Source organism: Phascolarctos cinereus, unplaced genomic scaffold, assembly GCF_003287225.1.
Source record: "Phascolarctos cinereus isolate Bilbo 61053 unplaced genomic scaffold, phaCin_HiC Scaffold_72;HRSCAF=604, whole genome shotgun sequence".
NCBI classification, from domain to species: domain Eukaryota; kingdom Metazoa; phylum Chordata; class Mammalia; order Diprotodontia; family Phascolarctidae; genus Phascolarctos; species Phascolarctos cinereus.
In genome coordinates this window covers 19,546-46,752 of record NW_027556102.1, presented here as the reverse complement: position 1 = coordinate 46,752, position 27,207 = coordinate 19,546, and the positions used below count along the sequence as shown (strand labels likewise).

At 44.0% G+C, this 27,207-nt stretch overlaps 2 protein-coding genes and 1 long non-coding RNA gene across 4 annotated transcripts; 2 read left to right on the top strand and 1 right to left on the bottom strand.

Annotated features, from left to right (window-relative positions):
• The first annotated feature begins 581 nt into the window (after positions 1–581).
• LOC110204044 (SUN domain-containing protein 2-like) lies at positions 582–26,854 on the top strand. 2 transcript variants are annotated; one of them, XM_020980406.2, is made up of 6 exons: positions 582–3,050; positions 23,185–23,350; positions 24,126–24,210; positions 24,444–24,559; positions 24,711–26,155; positions 26,769–26,854. In XM_020980406.2, the coding sequence occupies exons 2-5, from the start codon at positions 23,225–23,227 to the stop codon at positions 24,807–24,809; spliced, it is 426 nt and encodes a 141-aa protein (XP_020836065.1). In that variant the 5' UTR covers positions 582–3,050; positions 23,185–23,224; the 3' UTR covers positions 24,810–26,155; positions 26,769–26,854. The 2 variants fall into 2 exon arrangements, 1 of the variants encoding a protein (XP_020836065.1); XR_002323176.2 differs by lacking the exon at positions 24,126–24,210.
• Positions 3,049–6,068, bottom strand: LOC110204046 (uncharacterized). Its single transcript, XR_002323177.2, has 3 exons — positions 5,836–6,068; positions 4,852–4,895; positions 3,049–4,088 (listed from the first exon to the last, which is right to left on the bottom strand). It is a non-coding gene; the product is annotated as an uncharacterized LOC110204046 (long non-coding RNA).
• LOC110204045 (dolichyl-diphosphooligosaccharide--protein glycosyltransferase subunit 4-like) lies at positions 11,823–13,077 on the top strand. Its single transcript, XM_078147168.1, has one exon. The coding sequence runs from the start codon at positions 11,860–11,862 to the stop codon at positions 11,986–11,988; it is 129 nt and encodes a 42-aa protein (XP_078003294.1). The 5' UTR covers positions 11,823–11,859; the 3' UTR covers positions 11,989–13,077.
• Positions 26,855–27,207: the final 353 nt, after the last annotated feature.

Below are 27,207 nucleotides of genomic sequence, written 5' to 3'. Positions count from 1 at the left end.
CACAGTAGGACTCTATGCTAGCTGGGGGAGCATGGCCTGGAATTATGTCAATGCCAGTTGAGGTGCCCTCCCTGGCCAGATAAGTTTAATCCAAGCATCATGGTCTGAGCTGAGTGTGCTAACTCACACAGGGAGAGAGAGCCCTGAAGCATGAGGTGAAGCTTCCAGGTTGTTTGGATTGGAATTTCTCTCATTAGTGCTTTTTGTCTCTTTAGGGGGCAGGCAGTACATCTCTGTCCATTCCCACTGACTCTTCTCTCTTCTGTTCTCCATCCCCTGGGTGACAGGCCAGTTGTTCTTCTTGTCACTTTGATCATGAGGCAATCAAGACAGTGGAGTGGGTACAGAAGAAGAAGATTCAGCTGCTCACATTGGGACTAGGAGGCGATGCCTTGTAAGGAAGCCATCTCCCCTCTTGCAGCCTCAGTTTCCTCTTCTGTAAAATGGAACAAATGATACCTTCACTATTTGGCTCATAAGCTTGTAGGGAAAGGGAGAAGAAGGCCAAAAAGTCTTTCTGTGCTAGGCCCATGAGAGCTTCCCTTGCTATTTATTCCACACCTTCGGGGGGGGGGGGGGGTGGAAAATGACACTGAACCTTTTAACCTGGCACCCCAGAATGCCACCTCTTTGAGGCAGAACCAGGGGCTCAACACCCAACAGGACATTTTATTGCAGCAGAATGGTGCTGGGAAGCCATCACTAATTCTTCAAAGAACACATTTTCAAAATGATGAGTATGGGTGTTTAGGTGTCTCCTTACAGCCAGTGAAATGACTTCCTAAGCTGAAGCTGTCCAAACCTTCTAAAGCCAGATGCTGTTACTCCTCCTGGACCAGGCCAGGCTAGGCTGCCCAGAAATGGTCCTCCCTGATTATGGAGTGCCCATGTTCAGGGCCTAAAGTCAATCTCGTTCAGACAGGGAGGGAGGGAGAACTCTGGGAGGCCATGATCCTTTTGCCATTGGAAGCTCAGGTAGAGCCAAACAGAGCCTCTGTTCTAAGGTCTTGGGCCTTCTGGCAGACTTTCTGGGTTGTAGGGCTCACTGTGGACAATATCTAGAAAGAATGAGGCAACCCTGCATTTACCTCAGGTGCCATCATCCTCTAAGGCTCTGGCTTGGTTGCCTGGCTTGGCAGAACTTTGTGCGCTCGGAATATTCCAGTAGATGGTACCTAGCAGCCTTCAGGGTTCCAATAACAGAAGGCCAGATGCCATAGAACTGGCTAGAGAGAAAAAAAATAATCTCAGCAATTTAATTTTTAATTTATTATTTTTTCAGGGAAGCTATCTGGTGGCTGTACATGACCTACACCAGGAAGTCTGTAGTAGTTGCAGGCCACTGAAAATCAGCCTTCTGGCTTCCACGCTGGCAAGCCACAGTACAATAGTAGGCATGCAGTCTCTGCCCTCTCTGAGACCCAAAATGCTTGGGCCAAATAGCAGGAAGAGGCAGTTAGCCTTGCCAGGGCAGTTCTCTGGGCTGAAAATGGGGGCTTGAGAGGTGATTTTGTCTTCTCCAACATGTGACTATGAAACAAGGGTCCTGGTTTTTGCATGTGTGGTAGATAGGTAAGGGCCTCGGCAGGAACTGGAGTGGAGTCTGTGTTCATTTTAGGACTCTGGTTTGTTATTGTCTTTTTGGTTCCTTTAGAGTATCCCCTGAAGCCAGGAGGTAATGATGCTGGCTTTAATTATAGGAAGAAAAATCATTTCTAATGTAAATCAATTTGCCATAGTAAATGTACTAGGGCAGAAATTCGCTCTTGTCCTTTGGAAAGTCTCTGTGATCCCAAGGTTTACTCTGATATTAGTTGTTAGGGCCACCCTTAATTTTTATAGCATTCATGGTAGACTAAAGCTTTTCATGAAATAAATGCAATATGGCCTGGCTGAAAACCACGCAGACAAAAACTGATCTGGAAGTTTCTTTGCTTCCCTTGTCTCCACTTTCTACCCAGCAGCTATTATTGTCCCACCTCTGAGCAGGGCCTGCTCTTGCTCTGGGCCTTCCCAGGTTAGATGGGAAAGTGAAGTCTGCCTACATGAAGATGTCACCCAATCCATCACTAGGTCCTTCTTCAGCCCTGGCCTCTTTCTAGTCCTTCTCTCCCTTGCTAGCATTTTGGTTGTTTACCTCCATCCGCCATGCACTCCCCTTTCACCCTCACCCTTTAAACATTCTTCATTCACATTGTCTTCCCTTGGTGTCAGCACTGGGCTTGGAGGTGCAAGGTCATTATATGACCCAAATAGCTGTTCTGGGAGAGCTCTGTTGATGACGCTTGAGAAACTGTCAGAATTCAGAATCAGTTGATCATGAGTCCACAGGGCTGGCTCCTGTGCACCTGTTCACTGAGGTCTGAAAAAAGCAACATCAACATGGCATGACAAGATTCTGAACATGGCATTGCTTCAACCGTACTGAACATCGCCACTCTGGTCCAGTGTTGGAGAGATGGTCACGTGAGTTCCTAGACATCCCACTAAGTGTTGGATGGGGCATGTGGGTGGGGTGTGGCTCACTTGTGGGAATTAGTGACCAACAAGACCCATCTTCAGAGGCCTCCTGTGAGCTTGGGGGGACCAGGAGGGAGCAGGGAGCTGGGGGGAGAGTGCTAGGAGGTGCACTCAGCCCAGCACATAGAAATGTTTGTGCAAGACTGTTTCCTTTTTAACACTGAAACAACAACAACAACAGTAATAAAAACAGTTCTCTCTTTAAACTATCTAGCAAAGACTATGTTGGCTTGTTTGATTCCATGTCCTGCAGAGAACTGAACTAAGTGATGTTTTTTGGTTCTGGACTTTCTCCATCCAGCCAAGATTCCTTTTGAAGAAAGCCTTTGCTCTGGCAGCCAACCTCCAAGGCCCCCATGTTCTGGCAGCAGCAGCTGCTTCCCCCCAAGCACTGTGGGAGTGCTTTGAGTCCTAATGGCTGAAGATCCATGAGCAGGCCTCAGGGATAGATGCTGACCATTGCTCTGATTCTGAGTCTTCAGGTGGCTGTGGACAACCTCTTGGAGATGATGCCAGACTCCAGCAAACAGGTAAGTTTCCAGTCATCACTGCTGTCATTCAGGAGCCCAGAGGGCTTGTCAGCCAACACCACTGAGGTTTTTTGTCCTGCACTTGGCCTGAGCTGCCCAGTGAGCTGTCCTAAGTGCCACAAGAGTGTGAGAAGGTGTCTGTGGGGAGTGTGAACTGGGATTGAATGGGACAAGGTCCATTCTTCCTGATTTCTTCATTGTCAAGGTCAAGATTGCACCCATCATGCCCAATGGTGAAAAGAACCATGAAAGGTACCATGGAGAGGGGCATTACCACCTTGTGGAACAGGCTAATGACAGACTGGCTACTAGGCACCCTTTGCAGCTGTCCAATTTGTCATGCCCTTAATACACCAAATTCCTTTTTCTAGAGCTGTGGTTCTGTGGGACTTCTGCTGAGCATAGCAAGGCCTTCACTATTCCCTACACACCCACCCAACATATAATACATAGTCATATACACAACTCTTGGGGGTGAGCAGAGCCTGGCAGGGAGGTTGACTGCCTGACCCTCAAGAGGATGGGGAGTGGAGGGGGCAGCTAGATGCTACAGTAGATAGAGCTCCAGCCTTGGCATCAGGAAGACCTGAGTTCAAATCTGGTCTCAGACATTTGACACTTGCTAGCTGTGTAACCCTGGGCCAGTCACTTAACCCTGACTGCCTCACCAAAAATCCAAAAAAGAAAGGTGGATAGGGAATGAAACACAAGTTGCTCAGCTGGTGGTCTCTCCTCCATATCAGTGAGGGTCCAGTGGGGCAAGATTGATCCATGGAGGTTGGCTCCCACCTTCTGTCTCTTTTCCAGAGGCCATAGTGTCCAAAAGAGATTAACCATAGGGAAGGGAGGAGAAGGTCGGGGAGCTGCTTGCTGGTAGAGGGGAGGTGGATGAAGAGGGAAGGAATATAGAGACTCGGGGGAGGGGCTAATTGGCATACTTCCCATGGACCCAGATGAGTAAATGCAGGTATACTCAGGGTGACCGTAGTTGCTCAAGATGTGAAGTTCTACCCTCTGATATGAGACTGTGTTGTCGCCCTGTGGGAAGAGGAGAATGCAGTAAGGAAGGCCTCAGATCCCTTGGTGGACACCTGACCCTGGAGTCCTTCTGTCTCACACTTCCTTCAAAGAACAGTGGCTGAATTAAGCCACAGTGTTATCGTTCAGCTCTCTGGAGTCCCTGCAGCCATTTGTAAAGCAGTGACGTCCCCATTGCCTGTGATCTGGCCTTTGAGAACATCAGCCTGCCTGGGTCACTGGGCAATTGCTGTTAGACCACCCCTCCATATGTGAAAGTGGAAGGTCTGATTGGACTCCCCAGCTTTATCATAGGTGACTTGCCCCAGGGCCACCCCTCAGCCTGAGAATCTTCATTTAGCCCTTTTGGTCTCTTTTCACAGAGGGCTTCATGGGACACACTAGACAGTGACAAAAATGAAAGGTTAAGGTCAACTTTGGAACAGTCGCTGGAGGAAGGAGTCAAACAGAGGACAGGAAATGGAATAGGCTTGTTTAAAGAAAACCAGTACCCAATGGAAAGAACAGAGCCAGAGACCTGGGTGCAAGTCTTCACTCACATTTACTCTGTGCGAGACCCTGGGCAGGTCATTTCCCTCCGAGGCCTCGGTACCCTCATCTGTTCTCTGAGGTCCACTCCAACTCAGATTGATCATATTTGCACGCTAACCCAAGTTTCTGGCTCCACTGACCCACCTAGAGAATCTGAGTTGTGGTTTCACTGATCTAGCTTTCTAGCCCTCCTTCCCTCTTCTTCCCTTTGCAAGTCAGTTTTGGGCCTTACCTCTGCAACTCAGACATCTGCTAGAGCACCCTGCTTTCCTGCTCCTGTAAGGAAAGTGTGGACACAATGAGACTGATGAAAACACCAACGCTGTACTCTGGGGATTCATGATCTCCTCAGGCTGGGCCCTCTGTCTGCTGGGGAGGATCTGAGTATCTGCAAACTGCTGGGCTCCAGAAATCTTGACCTTTCATCCATACTAGACCTTTCAGAGACTGGGCTTCTTTCCTACCATCCCTCCAAGAAGAGGCATCTGAGAAAGACCCAAGCTCAGTTGGTGAGGTCATTTCTCAGTCCCTTGAAGAGAGTTTCCAACTCAGTTCTTAAATTCTTCTCATTGACAGTCTTATCCCTCCCTAGTCTTCCTGCATGTATGTGCTAGGCACATGGGAGCACTTCCAGAGAGGAGCTGCAAGAGGGGGCCTAGGTTGCTTGAGGTCAGTAAACTCCATACTCATCCTTCACACAAGGGGGTCCAGGATCATTAGGCAGCTCTGTTAGCAAGTGGCCATCTCTCAGCGAGAGCAGAATATGTCAATCTGAAATGCTCCCAGACATGTATGGAATCAGCCAGAACCCTGTAGGCAAGTGCCAGGACCCCTGAGAGCAGCATCAACCTTTCAAGGATGCTGATTCAGCCAAAAGCAACCTTCCAAGATACCCACCCCCACTGTCTCTGCTTCCAGAAGCATCTGAGTTTTTGTATTACCTGGCATGCCCAAGGAATGTTCTTTAGCATATGATAAAGACTAGCTGATGTTTTTCCTTGAGGGTGGGCAGAGCTTCCTGGGGAACACAGAGAAGGATACAGGCATTCGACAAAACCCAGAAAACTTGGCAGGTTCTGGCAATCCCAGAGTACTGCTTCACCTCAAGACTTGCCTGCCCCCACCATGGGCCCTGTGAGATCAAACTAAGAGACACTGGTTCTGGTGACCTGGTCCTCTCAGGAGAATAAATGGGCAAATTCTGCTTTCTCCTCACCTTGATGTGGGCAGTGGTGTCCCTTCAGAAGTCCTCCAGGTTGGCTCCCCATTGGCTCACAGGGCCCTACAGGAAAGTCAAAATATCTTTGTGGTTCAGGCCTTTCCCAACTCCACTCCCACTAGCTCTTTGCCATAGCTCCAGGTCATCCAGCTTGGTGGCCTCCTTCAGTCAAAGGCTAGAGTATTGGAAGCCAGCGTCTTCAGTCACCTTCTTAGGGCATGAACCCTGGACAGGACAAGCTGTTCGGCCTTGAAAACAAAAAAAAACACACAAAGATGAAAAGTCTCTTAGGAGGAGAAAGGAACATGGGATATTAGAGACTCCAACATCTATTAAGCACCTACTCTGTGCCAGGCACAGGGCTGAGTTCTGGCAACACCAGGATGAAGAAAGAAACCTTTGTACCCACTGGAACTTCTGCCCTGATGGAGAACACAGGAACATTCCAAACCACCTGGTCTTAAACTTGTGGGTACGTATTTCTTCATTTTACATTGATGCTGTGAACACTTTTGCATGCATTTTTGGTCTTCCCCATTAGAAAGTAAGTTCCCTGCCAACAGGAATTGTTTTATTCTTTGTACTCATATGCCCTAGGCTAAGACCTGGCACATAGTAAGTGCTTAATAAATATGTGTGGATTGGAAGGAAGGGTACCAGCTTGGGTGCAGGGGCTTAGAACTGGAAGGGGCTTAGAACTGGAAGTGGAAAGGGAAGGCTGACTCAATTCACAGCATGGGGGCAGCGATTTTGGCAGGGTCACTGAGTGTGGAAGGAGGACTGAGTCCCAGTGAGGCTAAGGCAGGAAAGACAGAGTAGGGCAATTTTACTCTGGAGTCAAAGGAGAGCCCCTGGAGTTGGCTGAGGAGGAAGTCACCTGGTCTTCCCTGTGCTTCATGAAAGTTCCTTTGGAAACAGAGTGAAGAATAGACTGGAGGCAGGGAGTCCACTCAGGAGTCTGCTGCAGTGACCTAGGAGAGAGTGATGAGGGCCTGACCTGGGGTGGCCAGGATTATGAAGGTTGAAATGGCAAATAAGCTAAGAGAGCTCAGGGCAAAAGGCTGGGTCAGTGACCTCTCAAAGAGGTGCAAAGGAGGCCAAGCATGCAGAATTCTCCCCCAACCATACCTTGCTTTTTATATACACGGGGCAGAGCCAAGATAGCAAAGAGCCCAGCTCAACTCCTCTCTAACAATCTAGAAAATGTACCAGACTGCATTCTGACCAGAAAACCTAAGACAAAGTCACTGTGAGTCATGTTTCCAGCCCAAGAGAGCATAAGAAGTAAGAGAGGGCTATGGACACTGGGTTGGGGGCTGGCCAGGAGCCCAGCATAATGGCAGTCAGGTCAGTGGAAAGCTTTTCAGTGCCCAAGGATGGTAAAAGGGCTGGGACTGAACCTCTGGGAAGGAGCAGGTCCCAGGGGACCCTATACTAGTGCTGGGAACAGGAATGGGGCCAGCTGGCATCTCTGGTCCACAGACGTAGGGCAGAGAGGACCAGTCATGAGTGAGCCAGTGAGCAATGTTGCCGTAGCTGAGCACTGACACAGGAATGTTTTACAAACAGAGCTGTGGGGACTGAGTCCCAGAGCACAGCATGGTGCTCAGTGCTATCCTTTAGTCCTGCATGTGAGCTTGCAGTGGGATACTTGAGGTAGGAGACCCAGACACAAGAAGAGTCAATAAGCTCAGTACCTCTGAACCCACAGATTCTCAAAGTGGCCTAACAGGGACTGAGTCCAGTAACATTCCACAGAATCTCAACCACCCACAAGCCAGTAGACCCAAAGCTGGGTCAGGAACTTGCACAGCTCAGACAAGGAGAGCAGTGAACAGATCATACTACTTTGGAAGCACTGAAAACTTGCAGTCTGAACTGAGAAAGCCTAGAGGTGAGCACAGCCCAACATCAACATAAAGTTCATAGTCAAGAAACAGGCTGGAAGAATCAGTGAACAAAAAATGAACCTGACAGTAAAGAGCTACTGTGCTAACAGGGAAGCTCAAGACAGAAAGAAGACGACGACTTGAAAACATCTTTAAGCAAAGCCTCAAAGAAAAAGGGAATATTGGCCATAAGATGAACAAGAATTCCTAGAAGAACTAAAGAACAAGATAAAAGTGCGCCCAAAAATGATTTTTTATTAATTTATTTTGATTTATCTACAACCACTACTATAAGCTTTTCAGTTTTTAATTTTTATCCCCCTCTCTCCTCAAGACAGCATATAATCTGATATAGGCTGTACATATGCATTCCTATTAAACATATTTTCACATTAGTCATGTAAGGAACAATTAGAACTGATAGAGGGAACCACAAGAAAGAGAAAACAAAACCAAAAAGAAGGAAAAAATTGGCAAATAATATGCTACAATCTGCATTCAAACTCCATAGTTCTTTCTTTGGATGTGGATAGCATTTTCCAGCATGAGACTTTTGGAGATGTCTTAGACCCTTGCATTGCTGAGAATGGCTAAGTCTCTCAAAGTTAGTCAATAGCACAATGTGGCTGTTACTGTGTACAATGTTCTCCTGGTTCTGCTCATTTCACTCAGCATCAGCCCATAGAAGTCTATCCAGGTTTTTCTGAAGTCCACTTGCTCATCATTTCTTATAGCAAAATAGTATTCTATTATATTCATATACCACAACTTATTCAGTCATTATCCAATTGATGTGCATCCCCTTAATTTCCAATTATTTGCCACCATAAAAAAAAAACTGCTAGAAATATTTTTGTACATGTGGGTCCTTTTCCCATTTGTACAATCTCTTTGGGATACAGCACTAGAAGTGCTATTGCTGGGTCAAAGAGTATGCACATTTTGATAGCCTTTTGGGCATAGTTCCAAATTGCTCTCCAAAATGGTTGGATCATTTCACAACTCCATCAACAAAGCATCACATCTTCTCCAACATTTATCATTTTCCTGTTTTATCATGTTGACTAATCTGATAGATGTGATATGCTACCTCAGAGTTGTTTTGATTTGCATTTCTCTAATCAACAATGATTTAGAGCACTTTTTCATGTAACTATAGATGGCTTTAATTTATTCATCTGAGAACTGCCTGTTCATGTCAGGTTTCACCACTTATCACTTGGGGAATGACTTGTATTCTTGTAAATTTGACTTAGTTCTCTCTATATTTTAAAAATTAGGTCCTTATCAAAGACACTGCTTTTAAAAATTCTTTCCCAGTTTCCTGCTTCCCTCCTAATCTTGGTTGCATTGGCTTTGTCTGTGCAAAAAACTTTTCAGTTGAATGTAATGAAATTTAACCATTTTGCAGTTCATAATGTTCTCTATCTCCTGTTTGGTCATGAATTCTTCTGTTCTCCATAAATCTGACAGGTAAACTATTCCTTGCTCTCCCAGTTTGCTTGTAGTATCAGTCTTTATACCTAAATTGTGAATCCATTTTGACTTTCTTATGGTACATTTTGGTCTAAGACTAGTTTCTGCCATATTCTTTTCCAGTTTTTCTAGCAGTTTTTGTCAAATAGTGAGTTGTTATCCCAGAAGCTGGGATCATTGTGTTTATCAAGTAGTAGATTACTAAAATCATTGCCTACTGTGTCCTGCGTACCTAACCTATTCCACTGATCCACCACCTTTATATCTTAGCCAGTACCAAGCAGTTTTGATGATTGCTGCTTTATAATGCTATTTAAGATCTGGTATGGCTAGGCTTCCTTCCCCTGCATTTCTTTTCACTACTTTCCTTGATATTCTAGAACTTTTGTTATTCCAACTGAATTTTACTTTCTCTAGCTCTATAAAATATTATATATATATATAGTATTTTGATTGGTATGGCACTGAATAACTAAATTAGCTTAGGTGGAATTGTCATTTTTATTATATTAGCTCGGCCTACCAGTGAGCAACTGATTTTTTTCCCTAATTATTGAGATCTCACTTTATTTGTGTGAAAAGTGTTTTGTAATTATTTTCATATTGTTCCTGGGTTTGTTTTGTTAGGTACACTGCTAAATATTTTATGATGTCTAAAGTAATTTTAAATGGAATTTCTCTTTGTATGTCTTGCTATTGGTCTTTGTTGGTAATATATAGAAATGCTGATGATTTATGTGGATCCAAAAATAATTTTAAAAAACAATTAAGAGTGAAAGCAGAAGAAGTGAAAAAGAACAGTGAAAGAAAGATTTAATAGAGGTAAAAAAATACTGATGAAAACTACTTAGAAATTAGAATTGAGCAAACAGAAGCTAACAACTCTATGAGACAAGAAGAAAAAATGAAATTAATTCAAAGAATGAAAAAAAAGAAAAAAGTGTGTAATATCTCGTGTAAAAAACAATGACCTAGAAATGGATTGAGGAGAAATAACTTAAGAGTCATTGGACAATCTAAAAACCAGGAACAACAAAGAGGGCTTCACATAATAGTTTAAGATATTATAAAGAAAAGTAAAATGCCCAGAAGTCTTAGAATCAGAGGGCAAAGTACAACTTGAAAGACTCTACTGATCATTTCTTGAAAGAAACTCCAAAATGAAAACTCCTTATGCTCCCAGGTCATAAAGAAAGCCCTGCAAGTGTGTGTGTGTGTGGGGGGGGGTGGCAAGCCAAGATGGGGGAGTAAAAACAGTGACTTACTTGAACTCTCTCCCAAACCCCCCCAAATACCTCTAAAAATATTTGAGAGTGGCAGAACATGCAAAAAGACAGATTGAAACAAAGTTCCAGCAGAAGACAATCTAGATGGTTGATGGGAAAGGTCTGTTGTGCCAGGCTGGGAGAGGAGCACAGTTTAGCATGGGCTGCACAGACAAAGATAGAGCCTCAGTGAACCTGGAGTAGGCCTCAGAGGACTGAATCATTAGCAGCTGGAGCGGTTTCCAAATTTCTCAACCCACAAAAACCAAAGACAACTTGGAAGGTCATTAGGAAAGGTCTCTCAAACCTGGGTGAGAGAGGAAAGCAGTCCAGCCCTAGTACTGGCACAGCCTCAAGGCAGCAGCTGCTTCTGGAGCTCTTGGACCACAGATGATGGGGAGATGGAGTGGCTGGTCAGTGGGGGACTGCAGGGAACTCTTTGCTGGTGCTGAGGCAGGACTCTCTTGCTTTGCCCGTGATTGGATTTGGGTCACAGTCCCGAGTGGCAGTCCTGGGGCAAGGAGGACAGCTGGCATGGTGGAGCTTGTGGCAGTGGTGAAGAGAGATTCCTCCTCAAATTTCCAAGGCAGAAAAGAGTGCTTGTGGTCACTCACAGACCAGAGCACAGGCCATAAAAGGAGTAAACACCTCTCCTTTGATCATACCACCTTGGAAGACCTGAAAATTTACAGGTCCCTAGAAGTATCTCTTAAAACAGCTACACAAAACCCCTCAAGCTTGGGCCAGTACAATCTCCACACTGCAAGCAGACACTTACCTTCACAAAGAGTTTAAAACACAAGTAATTGGGTGGGAACATGCGCACACAGAACAAAAAAGTCAGACTATAGAACCTAACTTTGGTGACAAAAGAAGAACAATATATAGAACCAGAAGAAGACAACATAGTCAAAGGTCCTACATCCAAAGCCTCCAAGAAAAAATATGAATCACTCCCAGGCCATGGAAGAGCTCAAAAAAGATTTTGAGAAGCAAGTAAAAGAGGTAAAGGAAAAAGTGTGAAGAGAAATGAGAGTGATGCAAGAAAATCATGAAAAACAAGTCAACAGCTTGTTAAAGGAGACCTAAAAATATTAAAGAAAATAACACCTGGAAAAATAGCCTAACTGAAAAGAGGACCAAAAAGCCAATGAGGAGAAGAATGTATTAAAAAGCAGAACTGGCCAAATGGAAAAGGAAGATGAAAAGCTCACTGAAGAAAATAATTTCTTAAAAATTAGAATGGCACAGAGGTGGCAGAGTGAGGGACTAGAGTGGCCATTTGCTCTGCTTGCCACTCCAGGCCAGCCACATTTCCTTGATGCATGCAGACTTCTTGTAGTTGCAGTCCGGCACTGCAAAGCTGTTCCCTTTCTGCAAGCACTGTGGGAATGCCAAGAAACAAAATGATCATGGAAGTGCAGATGGCCATCTTCACCAACATGCTGGGCATGTTCCTCTTCCTGCTTCTGCTCCTCTATGACTACGTGGTGATCAATAACTCCAAGAAGCAGGAGTGAGGTGGCACGGCCCCGCTGCAGATGGCTCTGTGCTCGAGAGGAGCATTTTCATACTTGTCTCTTCTGCTTGCTGAGAGCTGAGGATGCCACAAGCCTGAGCCCAGGAATGGCCCTTAAGGGATGCAGAAGTGCCTGCCACCAGGATGAAAAGTCAAAAAGGGATTGGGAAGAAGCTCCTCCAAGGTTGAGGGGTTTAGGCCCCTATTAAACATCCCCCTCCACTTTTGAGGCTAAAAAAAAATAGAATGGTGAAAATGAAAGCTAATGACTTTGTAAGAAATCAAGAAATTATAAAACAAAACCAAAAGAATGAAAAAATAGAAGACAATGTGAAATATCTCACTGAAAAAACAACTGAACTGGAAATCAGGTCCAGGAGAGATAATTTTAAAATTATTGGACTACCTGAAACCCCTGATCAAAAAAAGAACCTAGACAACATCTTTCAAGAAATTATCAATGAAAACTGCCCAGATATTCTAGAACCAGAGGGTAAAATAGAAATTGAAAGAATCCACCAATCACTTCCTAAAAGAGATCGCCAAAGGAAAACTCCTAGGAATATTGTAGCCAAATTCCAGAATTCCCAGGGCAAGGAGAAAATATTGCAAGCAGCCAGAAAGAAACAGTTCAAGTATTGTTGAAACACAATCAGATAACACAAGATTTAGTAGCTTCTACACTAAGAGCCTGGAGGGTCTGGAATATGACATTCCAGAGTTTGAAGGAGATAGGATTACAAACAAGAATCACCTACCCAGCCAAATTGAGTATAATCCCTCTGGCAAAAATGGATATTCAATGAAATAGAGGACTTGGAAGCATTCTTGATGAAAAGACCAGAGCTGAACAGAAAATTTGAATTTCAAATAAAGACTCCAGAGAAGCATGAAAAGGTTAACAGGAAAGAGACATCATAAGGGATTTATCAAGGTTGAACTGTTTACATTTCTACATGGAAAGATGAAATTTGTAACTCATATGACCTTTCTCAGTTTTAGAGTAGCTGGAAGGAATATACATAGACAGAGGGCACCAGGGTGAGTTGAATATGAAGGGATGTTATCTAAAAAATAAAATTAAGGTGTGAGAAAGGATTGTAGTGGTAGAAGGAGAAAGGGTGAGGTAAAATGGGGTATTTTATCTCACATAAGAGAGACAAGAAAAAGCTTTCACAGTTTGGGGGGAGAGGGGAGTGATGAGAGAGAATGAGTGAGTCTTACTCTCATTTGGGTATGACAATATATCTTACCATATAAGAAAATAGGGGAGAAGGGGATAAAAGAGGGGGAATGATAGAAGGGAGAACAGATTGGGAGATAGGGTAATCAGAAGCAAACACTTTTGAGGAGGGACAGGGTCAAAGAAGAAAATAGAATAATTGGGCGGGGATTGAATAGGATCCAAAGAAATAGAGTTAGTTTTTTAAAAACATGGCTATTATGGAGGTGTTCGGCATGACTACATATGTACAACCTGTATGGAGTTGCTTGCCTTCTCAATGAGGGTTGAGGGGAGGAAGGAAGGAAGAAAATTTGGAAACTACAGTTTTAAAAACAAATGTTAAAAATAGTTTTTACATGAAGCTTTGAAATAAGATAAACAGGTAATGGGATATGTAAATCTATGCTGCCCTACAGGATAAAAATTTAAATTTAAAAAAAAAAAAAAAGAAAAAGGAAAAGGATTTACAAAGTATACTCCCTGTAAAGCTTTCTAAGGTAGGTAATACAAACATTGTTGCCTAAATTCTATAGATGGGGACATTGAGCCCCTAGTGATCAGCCATTCTAACCCTATGTATACACCTGGCAATTCAGAGGTGACGATGAGAAGCAGGGACAGTATGGTGCAGGGGCCTGTTCTATGGCTTCCCAGTCCCTGGGTCCTTGAAGGCCAACTTCCTTGTAGAAATAAAAAGTGCAAATAACAATGTTTTAGATTTTCTAATGTTCAGCTTCTGTTGGCCTGCACTCTGTGGGATGAGATCACAGATGAAAACAAGAATGGTTACAGGATCTAATCTCATCACCTCACACTACTTTTGACTTCCTTTCTTATCCATCTCTTTCAATATTCTTTTAACATTCCCATCACTACTTCTGAGTAGGAAAACTAGATCAGAAAATTCCATCTCCCTGAGGGGCTAGAGATTTGCCTTGTACCCCTTTCCAAAGAGATCTAGTTTTGTTTGTTTGTTTGTTTTGAACTTAGTGGATGAAGTACTGATTAACTTCCATTAGTGCATTAGTGAGATTTGTGAGGCCCTGCCACTCCAAGTTTTTCCCTGTGGCCCTTAACATTATTGGCCACCCCTTCTCCTCGATTCTCTCCTTTCTATAAGTTTTCATGACTCTACTCTCTCCTGGCTTTCCTTCATCCTGTCTGGCCTCTCCCTGGTCTTTTTAGCTGGATCTTCATCGATGTCACACCCACTAATTCTGGGGGGTCCTGCCAGGCTGTGGGCTCTCTTCTCTTTTTCCTCTTTAACGTTTCATTTGACAATCTCATCAGCTCCCATAGATTAAATTATCATCTCTATAAAGATGACTCTCAAATCTATTAAAGCAGCCCTAACCCCTCTCCTGATTTCCACTCTCTCATCACCAACTGCCTAATGGCATTGTCAAACTGGTTGTCCCATAGATATCTTAAACTCAAAATATCCTAAATTGACTCATTATCTTCACTCTCCCCTCCGCCCACTCCACTCATTTCTTTTCCTAATTTCCTTATCAATGGGATACCATCTGGTCCTACAAGCTTGCAAGTGAGGTGTCCTCCTTGACTCCTCACTGTCTCTCACTCTCCCTCCCCTCCCCTTTTATTATCAAAGTCTATAATTTCTGCCTTCATATCATCTCTCTTTATACTTTTCCTTCTCTCTTCTGCCACTGCCACCAGCCTGGTCCATACTCTCATTACTTCACAGCTGAACTAGTGCAGGAGCTTGCTAGTTGGTCTCCCTGACTCATCTCTCCCCACTCCAGTCCATCCTCCATTGAAAACTGATCTTCCTGGAGCACAGGAGTGACCAAATCTTCCCCTCCAACATTCCATAAACCCCATGGCTCTCTGTTGTCGCCAAGATCTAATTGAAATTCTTCTGCTTTACATTTAAGGCCCTTTTTAATTTGGCCCCTTTTTACCTCTACAGTTTTCTCACATCTTCCTCCCTTCCATGTATTCCAAGATCTAGTGACACTTGGCTCATTACTGATTCTCACATACTACACTCCATCTCCTGACTCTGGGCATTTGCACTGGCTGTCCTCCATGCCTGGAAAGCTCTCCCTCCTCATCTCTGCCTCCTGAATTTCTTGGCTTCCTTCAGGCCTCAGATAATCTCTTCATTACTTTGTGCAAGAAGCTTTTCATAACCTTCTTTAATTTTTGTGTCTTCCCTCTGAGACTACCAAAATTGTTTCCTGAATATATCTTCTTTATATATAGTGGTGTCCATGTTGTCTTCTCCATTAGACTGTAAGCTCCCTGACCTCAGGGACTGCTTTTTCCCCCGTTCTTTGCATCCCCAGTGTTTAGAGCAGTGTCTGGCACACACTCGGTGCTTAATACATGCTAGGTGATATGACTTGATTTTAGCCAAGTGGACCAGTATCTAAAGTTCTTCCATTAGTGATGAATTCACTAGTACTTAATCAGTACTTCATCCACTAAGTTCAAAACAAACAAACAAACAAAACTAGATCTCTTTGGAAAGGGGTACAAGGCAAATCTCTAGCCCCTCAGGGAGATGGAATTTTCCTGATCTAGTTTTCCTACTCAGAAGTAGTGATGGGAATGTTAAAAGAATATTGAAAGAGATGGATAAGAAAGGAAGTCAAAAGTAGTGTGAGGTGATGAGATTAGATCCTGTAACCATTCTTGTTTTCATCTGTGATCTCATCCCACAGAGTGCAGGCCAACAGAAGCTGAACATTAGAAAATCTAAAACATTGTTATTTGCACTTTTTATTTCTACAAGGAAGTTGGCCTTCAAGGACCCAGGGACTGGGAAGCCATAGAACAGGCCCCTGCACCATACTGTCCCTGCTTCTCATCGTCACCTCTGAATTGCCAGGTGTATACATAGGGTTAGAATGGCTGATCACTAGGGGCTCAATGTCCCCATCTATAGAATTTAGGCAACAATGTTTGTATTACCTACCTTAGAAAGCTTTACAGGGAGTATACTTTGTAAATCCTTTTCCTTTTTCTTTTTTTTTTCTTTTTTTTAAATTTTTATCCTGTAGGGCAGCATAGATTTACATATCCCATTACCTGTTTATCTTATTTCAAAGCTTCATGTAAAAACATTTTTAACATTTGTTTTTAAAACTGTAGTTTCCAAATTTTCTTCCTTCCTTCCTCCCCTCAACCCTCATTGAGAAGGCAAGCAACTCCACACAGGTTGTACATATGTAGTCATGCCGAACACCTCCATAATAGCCATGTTTTTAAAAAACTAACTCTATTTCTTTGGATCCTATTCAATCCCCGCCCAATTATTCTATTTTCTTCTTTGACCCTGTCCCTCCTCAAAAGTGTTTGCTTCTGATTACCCTATCTCCCAATCTGCTCTCCCTTCTATCATTCCCCCCTCTTTTATCCCCTTCTCCCCTATTTTCTTATATGGTGGAAGCCATTCTACTCTGGCTAGGGTTAAATTCATTATGACATCCACTGAAGAACAAATTCCAAGTGAAGAGGTTAAGATAGCGCTTCTACTCCCTGGCACCTCAGATTAAAAGGCAACTCATAAGAAAAAGACAGAGAGGAGTGCTCCCCATTACAAATATTGAGCACTGGGGACTTGATGGAGAACTCAGCAGTTTAGACCCCAACACAGACTGTGAGAAACTCAGACCTCATCTCTACTGCTGGATTTGTAACCAAACCATGTATCTAGTTCTTACCTGGCTTTACTGAGTGGAAACAGGACCAATGTTCAGGAACCTTTGCTTTGATTTTTTCACTCTCTTACGGGGAATGACAGAAGGGCCAGGCTCTGAACCCAAGAAATGGAAATATCCATCTGGTGTCCAGGACAGAAATACTCTGTTTAAGAGGTTAATGTCATTGATCTCTACACACACACACACCACACACACACACTTCCCTTTAGTTACATGGGTTACTAAGTCACCCAAATTAACAGAGATTCTGACCAAAACATGGGGAAAAAATGGCTCAGGTGTCACAAAGCACATAAGCATAAAAAAAAAAGATATGAACCCAGGGAAGAAGGATTGGGGACCTACAGTATCCCTAGCCCTACCTGACTGCCATCCTTCTTTCCTGTTAACAGACAGGACTACTGATCATCCTTCAATAAAACTCATCCTGGGAGCTATTTGTGCAGATGCTGATGGGAATAAACCAGGCAGAGTCATCCATACCCCTTTATTTGACCAAAAGCAGGATTGACTGTCTAGGATTTGGGGTACAGTTTGTGACACAAGAACAGAACCAAAAAATAACTAGAAAATGACTATGTGTCTACTCTAAACAACCAAGTTTATAAAGGCAAGCTCTATTTTCATATCCACCTTCCATTTTAGTGGGGTATTCTACCCCACCCCTTATTCATCCTGCTCTCATAACTGCACTGCAGAATAGGGAAATAGGTGAATTGTTATTTCCAGGGCAAATCCAAGCACAGGGTGGGGAAGTGATGCGACAAATCAAAGTCCTGGCCAGGGCCAGGAGTAGAAATAGAGTTCTAAGTCATCTCGTGATTTCCACCATGGAACTTTGGCTGGTGGAAAAACAGGCTGATGGGAGAAAACGCATGTTGGCAAAGATTAATCAGCTGCCCTGGACCTGATCGATTGCTGATGCTGACTTCCAAGATTGACAGTTAGTTACACTCTTGTTAACTCATTATACCCAGAAAAGACTCCCTTACCATTTGTGGGCTGAAAGCTCTGGAAGCAGTTGCTGCCACTGCCACTCCTGATTCAGGTATTCCCAAGGCCTGTACCTGATATGTAAATATATCTTCAGATATATTTTTACACGTGGGTCCTTTTGCTCTTAATCCTTTTTTTAAGCAAAACATTTTGTTTCTTTTTAGTTTTCAATGTTCAATTCCACAAGATTTTTCTGATTACCCCTTCCCCTAATCTGTCCTCCCTACTATCACTCTTATCCTCTTCCCCTTCTCTTTTCCTGTAGAGTAAGACAGATTTCTATACGCCTTTGCCTGTGTATCTTACTTCTCAATTACATGTAAAAGCAAATTTTAACATTTGTTTTAAAACTTTAAGTTCTAAATTCTCTCCCTCCCTCCCCATCTACCTTCATTGAGAAAGCAAACAATTTAATACAGGTTGTACGTGTGTAGTCATGTAAAACACTTTCACAATAGTCACATTGTGAAAGACTAACATTATTTCCCTCCATTCTGACCTTCCCCATGTTAATTCTGTTCTCTCTTTTGACCCTGTCCCTCTTCAAAAGTATTTTGCTTCTAACCACTCTCTTCTACAATCTCCCCTCCCTTTCTTATTCTCCCCTGCCCCAGCTACTTTCCTGCTATAGGATAAGATAGATTTCCATACCCAATTGAGTATGTACAGTATTCTCTCCTTAAGCTAAATCCGATGAGAGGAAGGTTCACTCCTTCTCTCTCATCTCCCCCCCTTCCCCTCCACTTAAACAGCTTTTTCTTGCCTCTTTTATGGGAGATAATTTACCCCATCCTAACTCTCCATTTTTCCTTCTCCCAGTACATTCTGCTCTCACCCCTTAATGTTATATTTTAGATATCTTCCCTTCATATTCAACTCACCCGTGCTCTCTCTCTCTATTCCCTCCAACTACCCTGATCATAAACAAGGTCTCATGAGTTACAAATATAATCCTTCCATGTAGGAATGTAAACAGTTCCACTTTAATAAGTCTCTTAAGATTTTTCATTCCTGTTTACCTTTTCATGCTTCTCTTCAGCCTTGTATTTGAAAATCATTTTTTTTCTGTTTAACTCTGGTTTTTTACTCAAGAGTGCATTAAATTCATCTATTTCATTGAATGTGAATTTTTCTCCTCATTGATTACACTCAGTTTTGCTAGGTAGGTGATTCTTGTTTTTCTTTTTCCCTCCTTTTTAAAAATTATTGATTTATTTTTAGTTTTCACATTCACTTCCATATGCTTTTGAGTTTCAAATATTCTCCCCCTTCCTCCCTGCCTCTCTTCCCTAGATGGCATGAAATCTGATATAGGCTTTACATATACAATCCTATTACATATTTTCACATTAGTCATGTTGTAAAGAAGAATTAGAACCAATAGGAGGAACCAAAGAAAGAAGAAACAAAACAAAATAGTATGCTTTGATCTGTGTTCCAACTCCATAGTTCTTTCTCTGGATATGGATAACATTTTCCATCATGACACTTTTGTAGATGTCGTCATTTCTTATACTTCTTCCCATTACATTCATATACCACAACTTGTTCGACTATTACCCAATTTATGGGCATCCTCTCACATCACACATTATGAGATGACTGACTTTGATAGACTTCGGCTTTTCACAGCAATGTAAGAATCTAAGACAACTGCAATAGATTCACGAATAGGGGTTAGTCAAAAGCAAACAATTTTGAGGAGGGACAGGGTGAAAGGAGAGAATGGAGTAAATGGGGGGCAGGATAGTATGGAGAGAAATAGTCAGCCTTTCACCACATGAATATTATGGAAGGGTTTTACATGAATACAGCAGTATAAATTATATTGAATTACTTCCCTTCTCAATGAGAGTAGGTGGGGATTAAGGAAGTGAAAAAATTTGGAACTCAAAATTTTAAAAAGGAAAATTGTTTTTACATGTAACTGAGAAAGAAGACACACAGGCAATGGGGTGTAGTAATCTATCTTACCTTACAGGAAAATAGAAGGGGAAGGGGATAAGAGAAGGGGTGTGATAGAAGGGAAGGCAGACTGGGAGAAGGAGTAATCAGAAGCAAAACACTTTTGAGGGGGGACAAGGTGAAAGGAGAGAGAAAATAGAATAAATAAGGGTAAGGGCATAGGATGGAGGGAAATACAGTCAGCAACAGTAAGTGTGAAGAAAAATTAAAGCACCTTTCTCTGATAAAGATCTAATTTCTCTAACATGTAGAAAAGTGTCAAATTTATAAAAAAAAATAAGAGCCATTCCAAAATTGATACATGATCAAAAGATATAATCAATTTTTAGATTAAATGATTAAAGCTATCTATAGCCATATTTTAAAAAATTACCTCACTGTTGATTGGAGAAATGCAAGTCAAAATAATTCTGAGGCCCTATCTCATACCTATAAGATTAGATAATAGGACAGAAAAGGTAAGGAAAAAGGAGACATTAACATACTGTTGTTAGAGTTGTGAATTGATTAAATTATTGTATAGAGTGATTTGTAACTATGACAAAAGAGCTATGAAACCATGCTTAGAATATACCATATTTGACATAGCAATACCACTCCTAGATCGGTATGATCAAAGAGATAGAAAAGAAAAAGGAAAATGACCTATATGTACAAAAATATTTATAGCAGATCCTTTCTGGGGATTAAAGAATTAGAAGTGGAGGGGATGCACATCAGTTGTGGAGTGGCTACATAAGTTGTGGTAGGTAATTATGTTGGAAAACTCTTATACTATAAGAAACAATGAGCAAGATGCTCTCCAAAAAAAGCTAGAAAGACTTAGGTGGGTTGTTACAAAGTGAAATGTACTAAGTACAAAATAATAGCAATATTGTAAGATGATGAACTCTGAATGACTTGGCTCTTCTCAGCAATACAAGGGTTCATGACAGCTCTGAAGGACTTAAGATGAAAAATACTATCCATTCCCAGAGAAACAACTGATGGTGTCTGAAAATAGACAGAAGCAACTTTTTTTTTCACTTTATTTTTCTTGAGGCTTTTTGTCTATGTTTTCTTTCACAACATAGCATTATGGATATGTTTTGTATGACTACAATATATAATCTATATGGAATTGCTTGCCTTCTCAATGAGGGGGTGGGGATGGGGAAGGAGAAAAGGAAAGACTTTGGAACTCAAAGTTTTCAAAACAAATGTGAAAACATTGAAATAATAATAATAACAAATATTAGTTGGCTTTGACCCTCTGGGCATCTCTGAGGCAAAGAAGGCCCTCCTGACTGTTGGAGGGCCCTTCCCACTCCCTCCCTCAACAGCCAGTTTCAAGGTTCTGGGGACATCCTCACCCTTGGTATAACCTCCAAATCAGCTCCAGTAGGAGCCACAACAGGGGCAGGGTGGGCAGGATGGAAGGGCTGCTGGGTTTAGAGGGAAGAGGTGGAGCAGCTGCTCCACCCACATGGGAAGGGACACCCCTAGACAACAAGGGGCTTCATTAAATGATCCTGAGCAAGCTAAGGCCCCACTTCTAGGCCAAATGAGAGATGCATGGAATTCTCCAGGCTGCCCAAAGCCAACTCCAAGGGATGAGCTACCCCCAAGGATGGGAGGGTGGACTCTCTGTGAGGCTGCAGAGCTGGGGTGAGGAAGGAAGAAGGTAAGAATGTCTGAGGGGCGGGCATAAGGCCAATCTGCAGCCCTCCAATCTGCTGGTTCAAAGTTAAGCCCCTTTGTCCTTCCTTTTTCTGGGGAAGGGGCGGGACTAGAAAGAGAGAAAGGAGTGAAGGAGATGACAATGTCCCTCCCATTCTTAGCCCCATTAAAAACATCAGCAGTGAATGGCTGGAGAACTCCACACTGGAGGCTACCTGGAAGGGCTTTCCAGCCCGGGTCTCATTCTTGATGCCACACTCTGAAGAGAAGGAATGCCTTTCCATCTCCCTCTGGAACAAAGTCTGGTTGATTGTCTGAGACGAGGCCCAGAACTCTGCAGTCTGGCACCCCATTGCTGCCCTAGACGAACCTTCCTGATTTGTCACTGCTCCTCCAACATGGCTAATTTTACCTCTTTGTCCTCTTTGCCACCCTGAAAGGTAGAAGGTAGAACCTTAGAGTTGCCTTCATGGGCATTTCTCTATTTATTTGTGATTTGGATATTTTCTATTTTCATTTGGTCGTTGATCCCTTGTATTTCTTCTTTGGAAAAATGCCTGTTCATATCCTTTAACTCTGTATCTACTGGAGAAAGAGCCACAGACATCTGATGGTGAGAAAATCAGCAGGTCCTTTTGTCTTTTTTGTTCCTTCCTGGTAGGATTGGTGTCAGCTTGCCTTGTATCTTGGCTCTGTGTTCCACCATTTTTAAAGAAATTACTTTTCTATTTTTCATAAGCCACACAATTTAATTTTGGTCACATTTCTTCTTCTAATTAATAATAATAATAAATTAATTGATAGTTTTCAAGATTCATTTCCATAAGATTTTGAGTTTTAAATTGCCCCCTTACCTCTCCCCTCTTCGAAAAATGGTGTGCATTCTGATATAGGCTCTAGTTATATGTCCGTATTCAGCATATATTCCCATTAGTCATGATGTCAAGTGCAATTAGAACTAATGGGAGGAACCATGAGAATGAAGAAATACAACAAAACAACGAAGTAAAAGGAGATCAAATAGTATGCTTCCATCTGCATTCAGACTCCATTGTTCTTTTTCTGGATGTGGATAGTATTTTCCATCATGAGTCTTTTGGAGTTGTCTTAGATCCTTGCATTGCTGAGAGGAGCCAAGTATATCAAAGTCAGTCATCACACAGTGTGGCTGTTACTGTATACAATGTTTTCTTGGTTCTGCTCATTTCCCTCAGCATCAGTCCATACAAGTCTTTCCAGGTTTTTCTGAAGTCCACCTGCTCATCATTTCTTATAGCACAATACTATTCCATCACATTCATACACCACAACCTATTCAGCCATTCCCCAATTGATGGGCACGACTGAGATTCCCTCAGGTGGAAGGGGGGTCACTGGAGGCAGAACACTGGGGTTAACACGTCCATAGGATTGATCCGAGCTAGTGAGGACCTCAGAGAGCAGATGAGGTTACTGAGGCCTCAGAGGGAAATGACCTACCCAGGGTGCCGCAGGGAGGAAATGTCAGTAAAGTCTTGCAGCCTGTTCTCTGGCTCTGTCCTTTACACTGGGTGGTGCTTTTCTTCAGGTGACACTGTTCCATTTCCTGGCCTCTGTTTGAGTCTGTCCTCCAGTGCCTGTGCCAAGGTTGACCTTGATTTTTCCTTTTGTCACTGGCTAGTTTGTCCCAAGAAGACTCCCAGGAGAAAAGGCCAAAGGAGATGGGTTCCCTGGAGGCCCAGCTGGCTGGCCTGAGGCAGGAGCTGGCGGCCGTCAGCCAAAGACAAGCTGCAGTGGCCAAAGAAATACACCTTTGGCGAGAAAAGATGGTGGCCCTGTGCAGTGACGTGAGTCCTCCAGTCCCCTGGTTAAGCAATGCATGCCCCTTGATCTCAGCTGGGCTGCTGCTGCCCGGACATCTGCCCAGGGAGCTGCAACCATCTGAGGTTTCCACTGGGCACTTCCTAAAGATTGAACCTATTGGGTGGACTTTGTGACATGGATGAGATTTTCCTCATCTGTCAAGTGGGATAATATCATGAGATCCTTTCTGCAGACCTCAAAAGCAGTGGAGAAATGCCAGTCATTTGGTTCACAACCATCCCTTCTCCGGCACCAGGCAGGCATGTGCTGGCCCTGAGCTCTCAGAGTGTCTCTAGGCATCCCAGGTCTCCTGTCCAGACCCTCTTCCTTCCTCACCCTTGCAGTTTCTCAGGTGTTTGCTGAGCTCTTTCCTCTGGTGGCTTCTAGATGGAATCTGAGATCCCGGCCTTGATCCACCAATTACTTATTGCAGACAAGGGCACTCAGGCCAGGCTTGTACAGCTAGAGGAGGAACAGGCCCAGCTTTAGGACCTGGAGCAAGGAATCCTGACTCAGTTGGCAGAGGAGCAGGACAAGTATGCTAGCAAAGCTGCTGCCATCTTCAGGCTGACCTTTCTAAAGGAAGGAGTGACAAAGGAGTTGAACCTGGTCCCTCTGCCCATCCTCCTGGCTAGGTCATGGGTTTGCCCTGAGAGGAGACTGCCAGGAGGGAGAGGGAAGCCAAGGCCCACCAGTTAGCGTGCTTGCCCTTCCCCTACAGGTGGCCTGGCCCATGAGTCATGAATGCCTATCTTTTAGGAAGTGCATAAGATCATGCAGCAGGCCCTGAAACTCTACAGTGAAGATCACATTGAACTGGTGGATTATGCCCTGGAGTCCTCAGGTAGGAGGCCTGCAGAAAGCCAGCAGGCTTGGGACAAGAGGGACTGAAAAATCAGCATAGCCGTTATGAGACAGGAGGAATTGACAAATTGGGATGCCCTTAATGGGGGTGGCACAGGTAGGAGGGCAGATGCCCTGGCAGCACCCCCTTGCCTTGAAGGCTGCCCTAAGCCATATCTGTGTCATCCAAGACCTTGAGTGCCCCCTAACTCCTCTCCCTGTTTCTCTTTTCAGGGGCCAGCATCCTCAGTAGCCAAAGCTTAGAGACCTATGGCACCAGGATGTCTGTTATCAGTCTGTTTGGCATAACCTTGTGGTACCATTTCCAGATCCAAAGAGCCATCCACCAGGTAGGGCTGAACAGAGGTCCCCCAGGTTGGCTCTCTGTCTGCCGTCTCCTCCTTCATCTGTGAGGGCTGGGCTCTCAAGGCAAGGGGGCCCCAGGATCCAGATCTGTTCCATGTGCTACCACCTTCTACGTGATTTGTCTTCTGCCCATAGCCAAATGTCTACCCTGGCAAGTGCTGGGCATTTCAGGGCTCCCAGGGCTCCACCTCATTGCTGTCACCTTGGAGCATGTGCCCAAAGCCCTGTACCTAATCAGCAAACATCACCAGCACTCCCAAAGGCTTTGTCATCTTGGTGAGTACCTGGACCTTGCAGTTCTTTCTAAAACCGAGGAAAGCCCTTTCTTAACAGCAGCGTTTCGAGGTGAGGAATGGAAGGATCTGCCCATCGTGCAGACGGGACATCGAGTTTCTTCTCTTGACTCTTTGGGGCCAGCCCTTCTGCTCCTCCCCCTGTTCTTAGGAAGGAGCCAGGAAAAGACAATGACAGCAGCAAGAACAGCCAAGATTGTAATTTGTCTTAGAGTTGGGAAGGGAAGGGGATCACCTTTTCCTACACAGTCATCTACTGAGAAGAGAGATGGAACATCTACGTAAGGTGGAATTGGGAGAAAAGATGGAGCTAGAAGAGGTCAAATATGCAAGGGAGAGAGGGAGGTAGTTCCCAGGTGCCTGGCCAGCACACCAACTTCAAGAAGAGTTCCCTCAGGTAAGAAGAGCCAGAGGGAGCCCAAGCCACCTTCTCCATCACAACTGCCCATGGCAACCAAGGGCTTCTGCCGCTGCCATGTGTGCATTTCTTTCCTGCCTCCATTTTTGAGTGGAGACATCACTCTTTTGCTTTCTTTTCCCACAAAGGTGAGAATTTCCTGTCCTTAGCACTATCTCTCCCCCTTCTACCATAACCTGGGTTGCTGATGCCTTCACTCTCTGAGAACAGGAACTAGGGAGGGTCAACATGAGTCTCAGAGAAGGCCTGGAACACTGAGGCCTGAAGCTGGGCATGGACAACCCCTCTCAGCCATGTTTCTCTTTTAACTAGCCCCAGGGCCCATGGTTCTTAGAGCGAGCCGCATGGCCCAGCAACAGCGCAGGGAGCCTCTTGGGTGAAATGCCTGTGAGTGACGAGACAGATTTAGCTGACTCTTAGCTCCTCTCATACCTCATCATGGTGGTTTAATTTGGAAAGAGGCCCTCCTTGGCTCAGGGTACCTCTGGCTTTTTTGAATCCTGAACCCAAAGTTAAAAACAAAACAAAACAAAAGAAAAACAAACAATAACAACAACAAAAAAAAAACAAAACTCTTCATCTGTTTAAGGAATAAGAACAGGAACAGAGGGCTCTGGGTATCATTTCTTTTCACCCCAGAAGTCTCCAGGAAAGTCTCATTCAAATCCTGTCCTTCCCCTCTCCCTATCTTTTCCCCCCTTCTTCTTTTTCACTCTCTTATCTTTGCTTCTCATGCTTGGTAACCCCTATGACGCTGAGGAGAAAATCCAGAAGTGGGAAATGCCTCTCACCAGCTGCTCACCTGGACAAAGTCACCTATAACATCTCTGAATGCTCCTCAAGATACTTCTCTGAGGATGACTGTGCAGGTAGGCGTCACTTCCTCCCTCTGGAGCCCCATTCCTCAGGCAGTGCACCACTTACTTTGAAGGGTACCCTATAGCTGGGGGCGGGGGGGACTTTATCTCTCATATAAGATGGAGAACTCTGCAGTCTGGCTCCAGATGGGGGTTTTCAGGGTGGGAGGGCTCAAGCCTTAGCATGAAAATGGGGCATTCTTGAGGCTTTCTTCTTCTGGGTGGATCTTCATTTCTTCCCTTCCCTTCAGGGCAAGCACTTATGGACCAGCCTGGCCTTACATCCACCTTACAGAATGCAGTCTCCCATGTTGGTGTTTTCTTGTGGATGGGGATCGGCTTTTCATTTTGGTTCTGCCAGTGGGTGGGCACAGTGCCCAGGATAGTCCCTACAGTGCACCTAAAGGAGCTTCCTCATTCCTATGCAGGGGCACCATGGGCATGGGTGGAATAACTCTAGGACACTGTGTGAAGATGGGCTTGTTACAGAAGGATCTGTATGCACAGCTAGAGCCAGAATAGCAAGAAGGGGCTGCAGAGTTGACAGGCTGGGAGCAGGCTAGCTCTGGGACATGACAGACTTGCAGGGTGAAGTCTCTGAATCCCTCTGCTGGGACGTTTACAGGTTGGCTCTTTCACCTGTTCCACTGCTGCTTCAGAAATACCTGGTACCACCTGACCACAGCTGCCTCCCTGCAGGACCTCTTTGTCTAATCAGGTTAGTGAGGCCTCCCCCAGGCCTGTCATAATCAAATATCCACTGTTCCAACTGACTTCACAGTCCTTGAGACCAATTTCCTTTTAGGCTTTGCCTAATTAATAATAATAATAATAATACAGAAGAAAGTCATAAAAAAAAATCCCTGAGGCACCAGTGTGGAAAAGGGTGACTGAGTGACCTAAACAGAAAAATAAAGGGGCTGCAGTGGGAAGACATATATATGACGGGGAATGGGAGTAGAGCCACGAGGACAATTTGGCTGTCCTGGAGGGCCTGGTGACCTGATAGCAAGCCTCCCTGAAGGAGGACTTCCAAAGGGACACCACTGTCCACATCAAGGTGA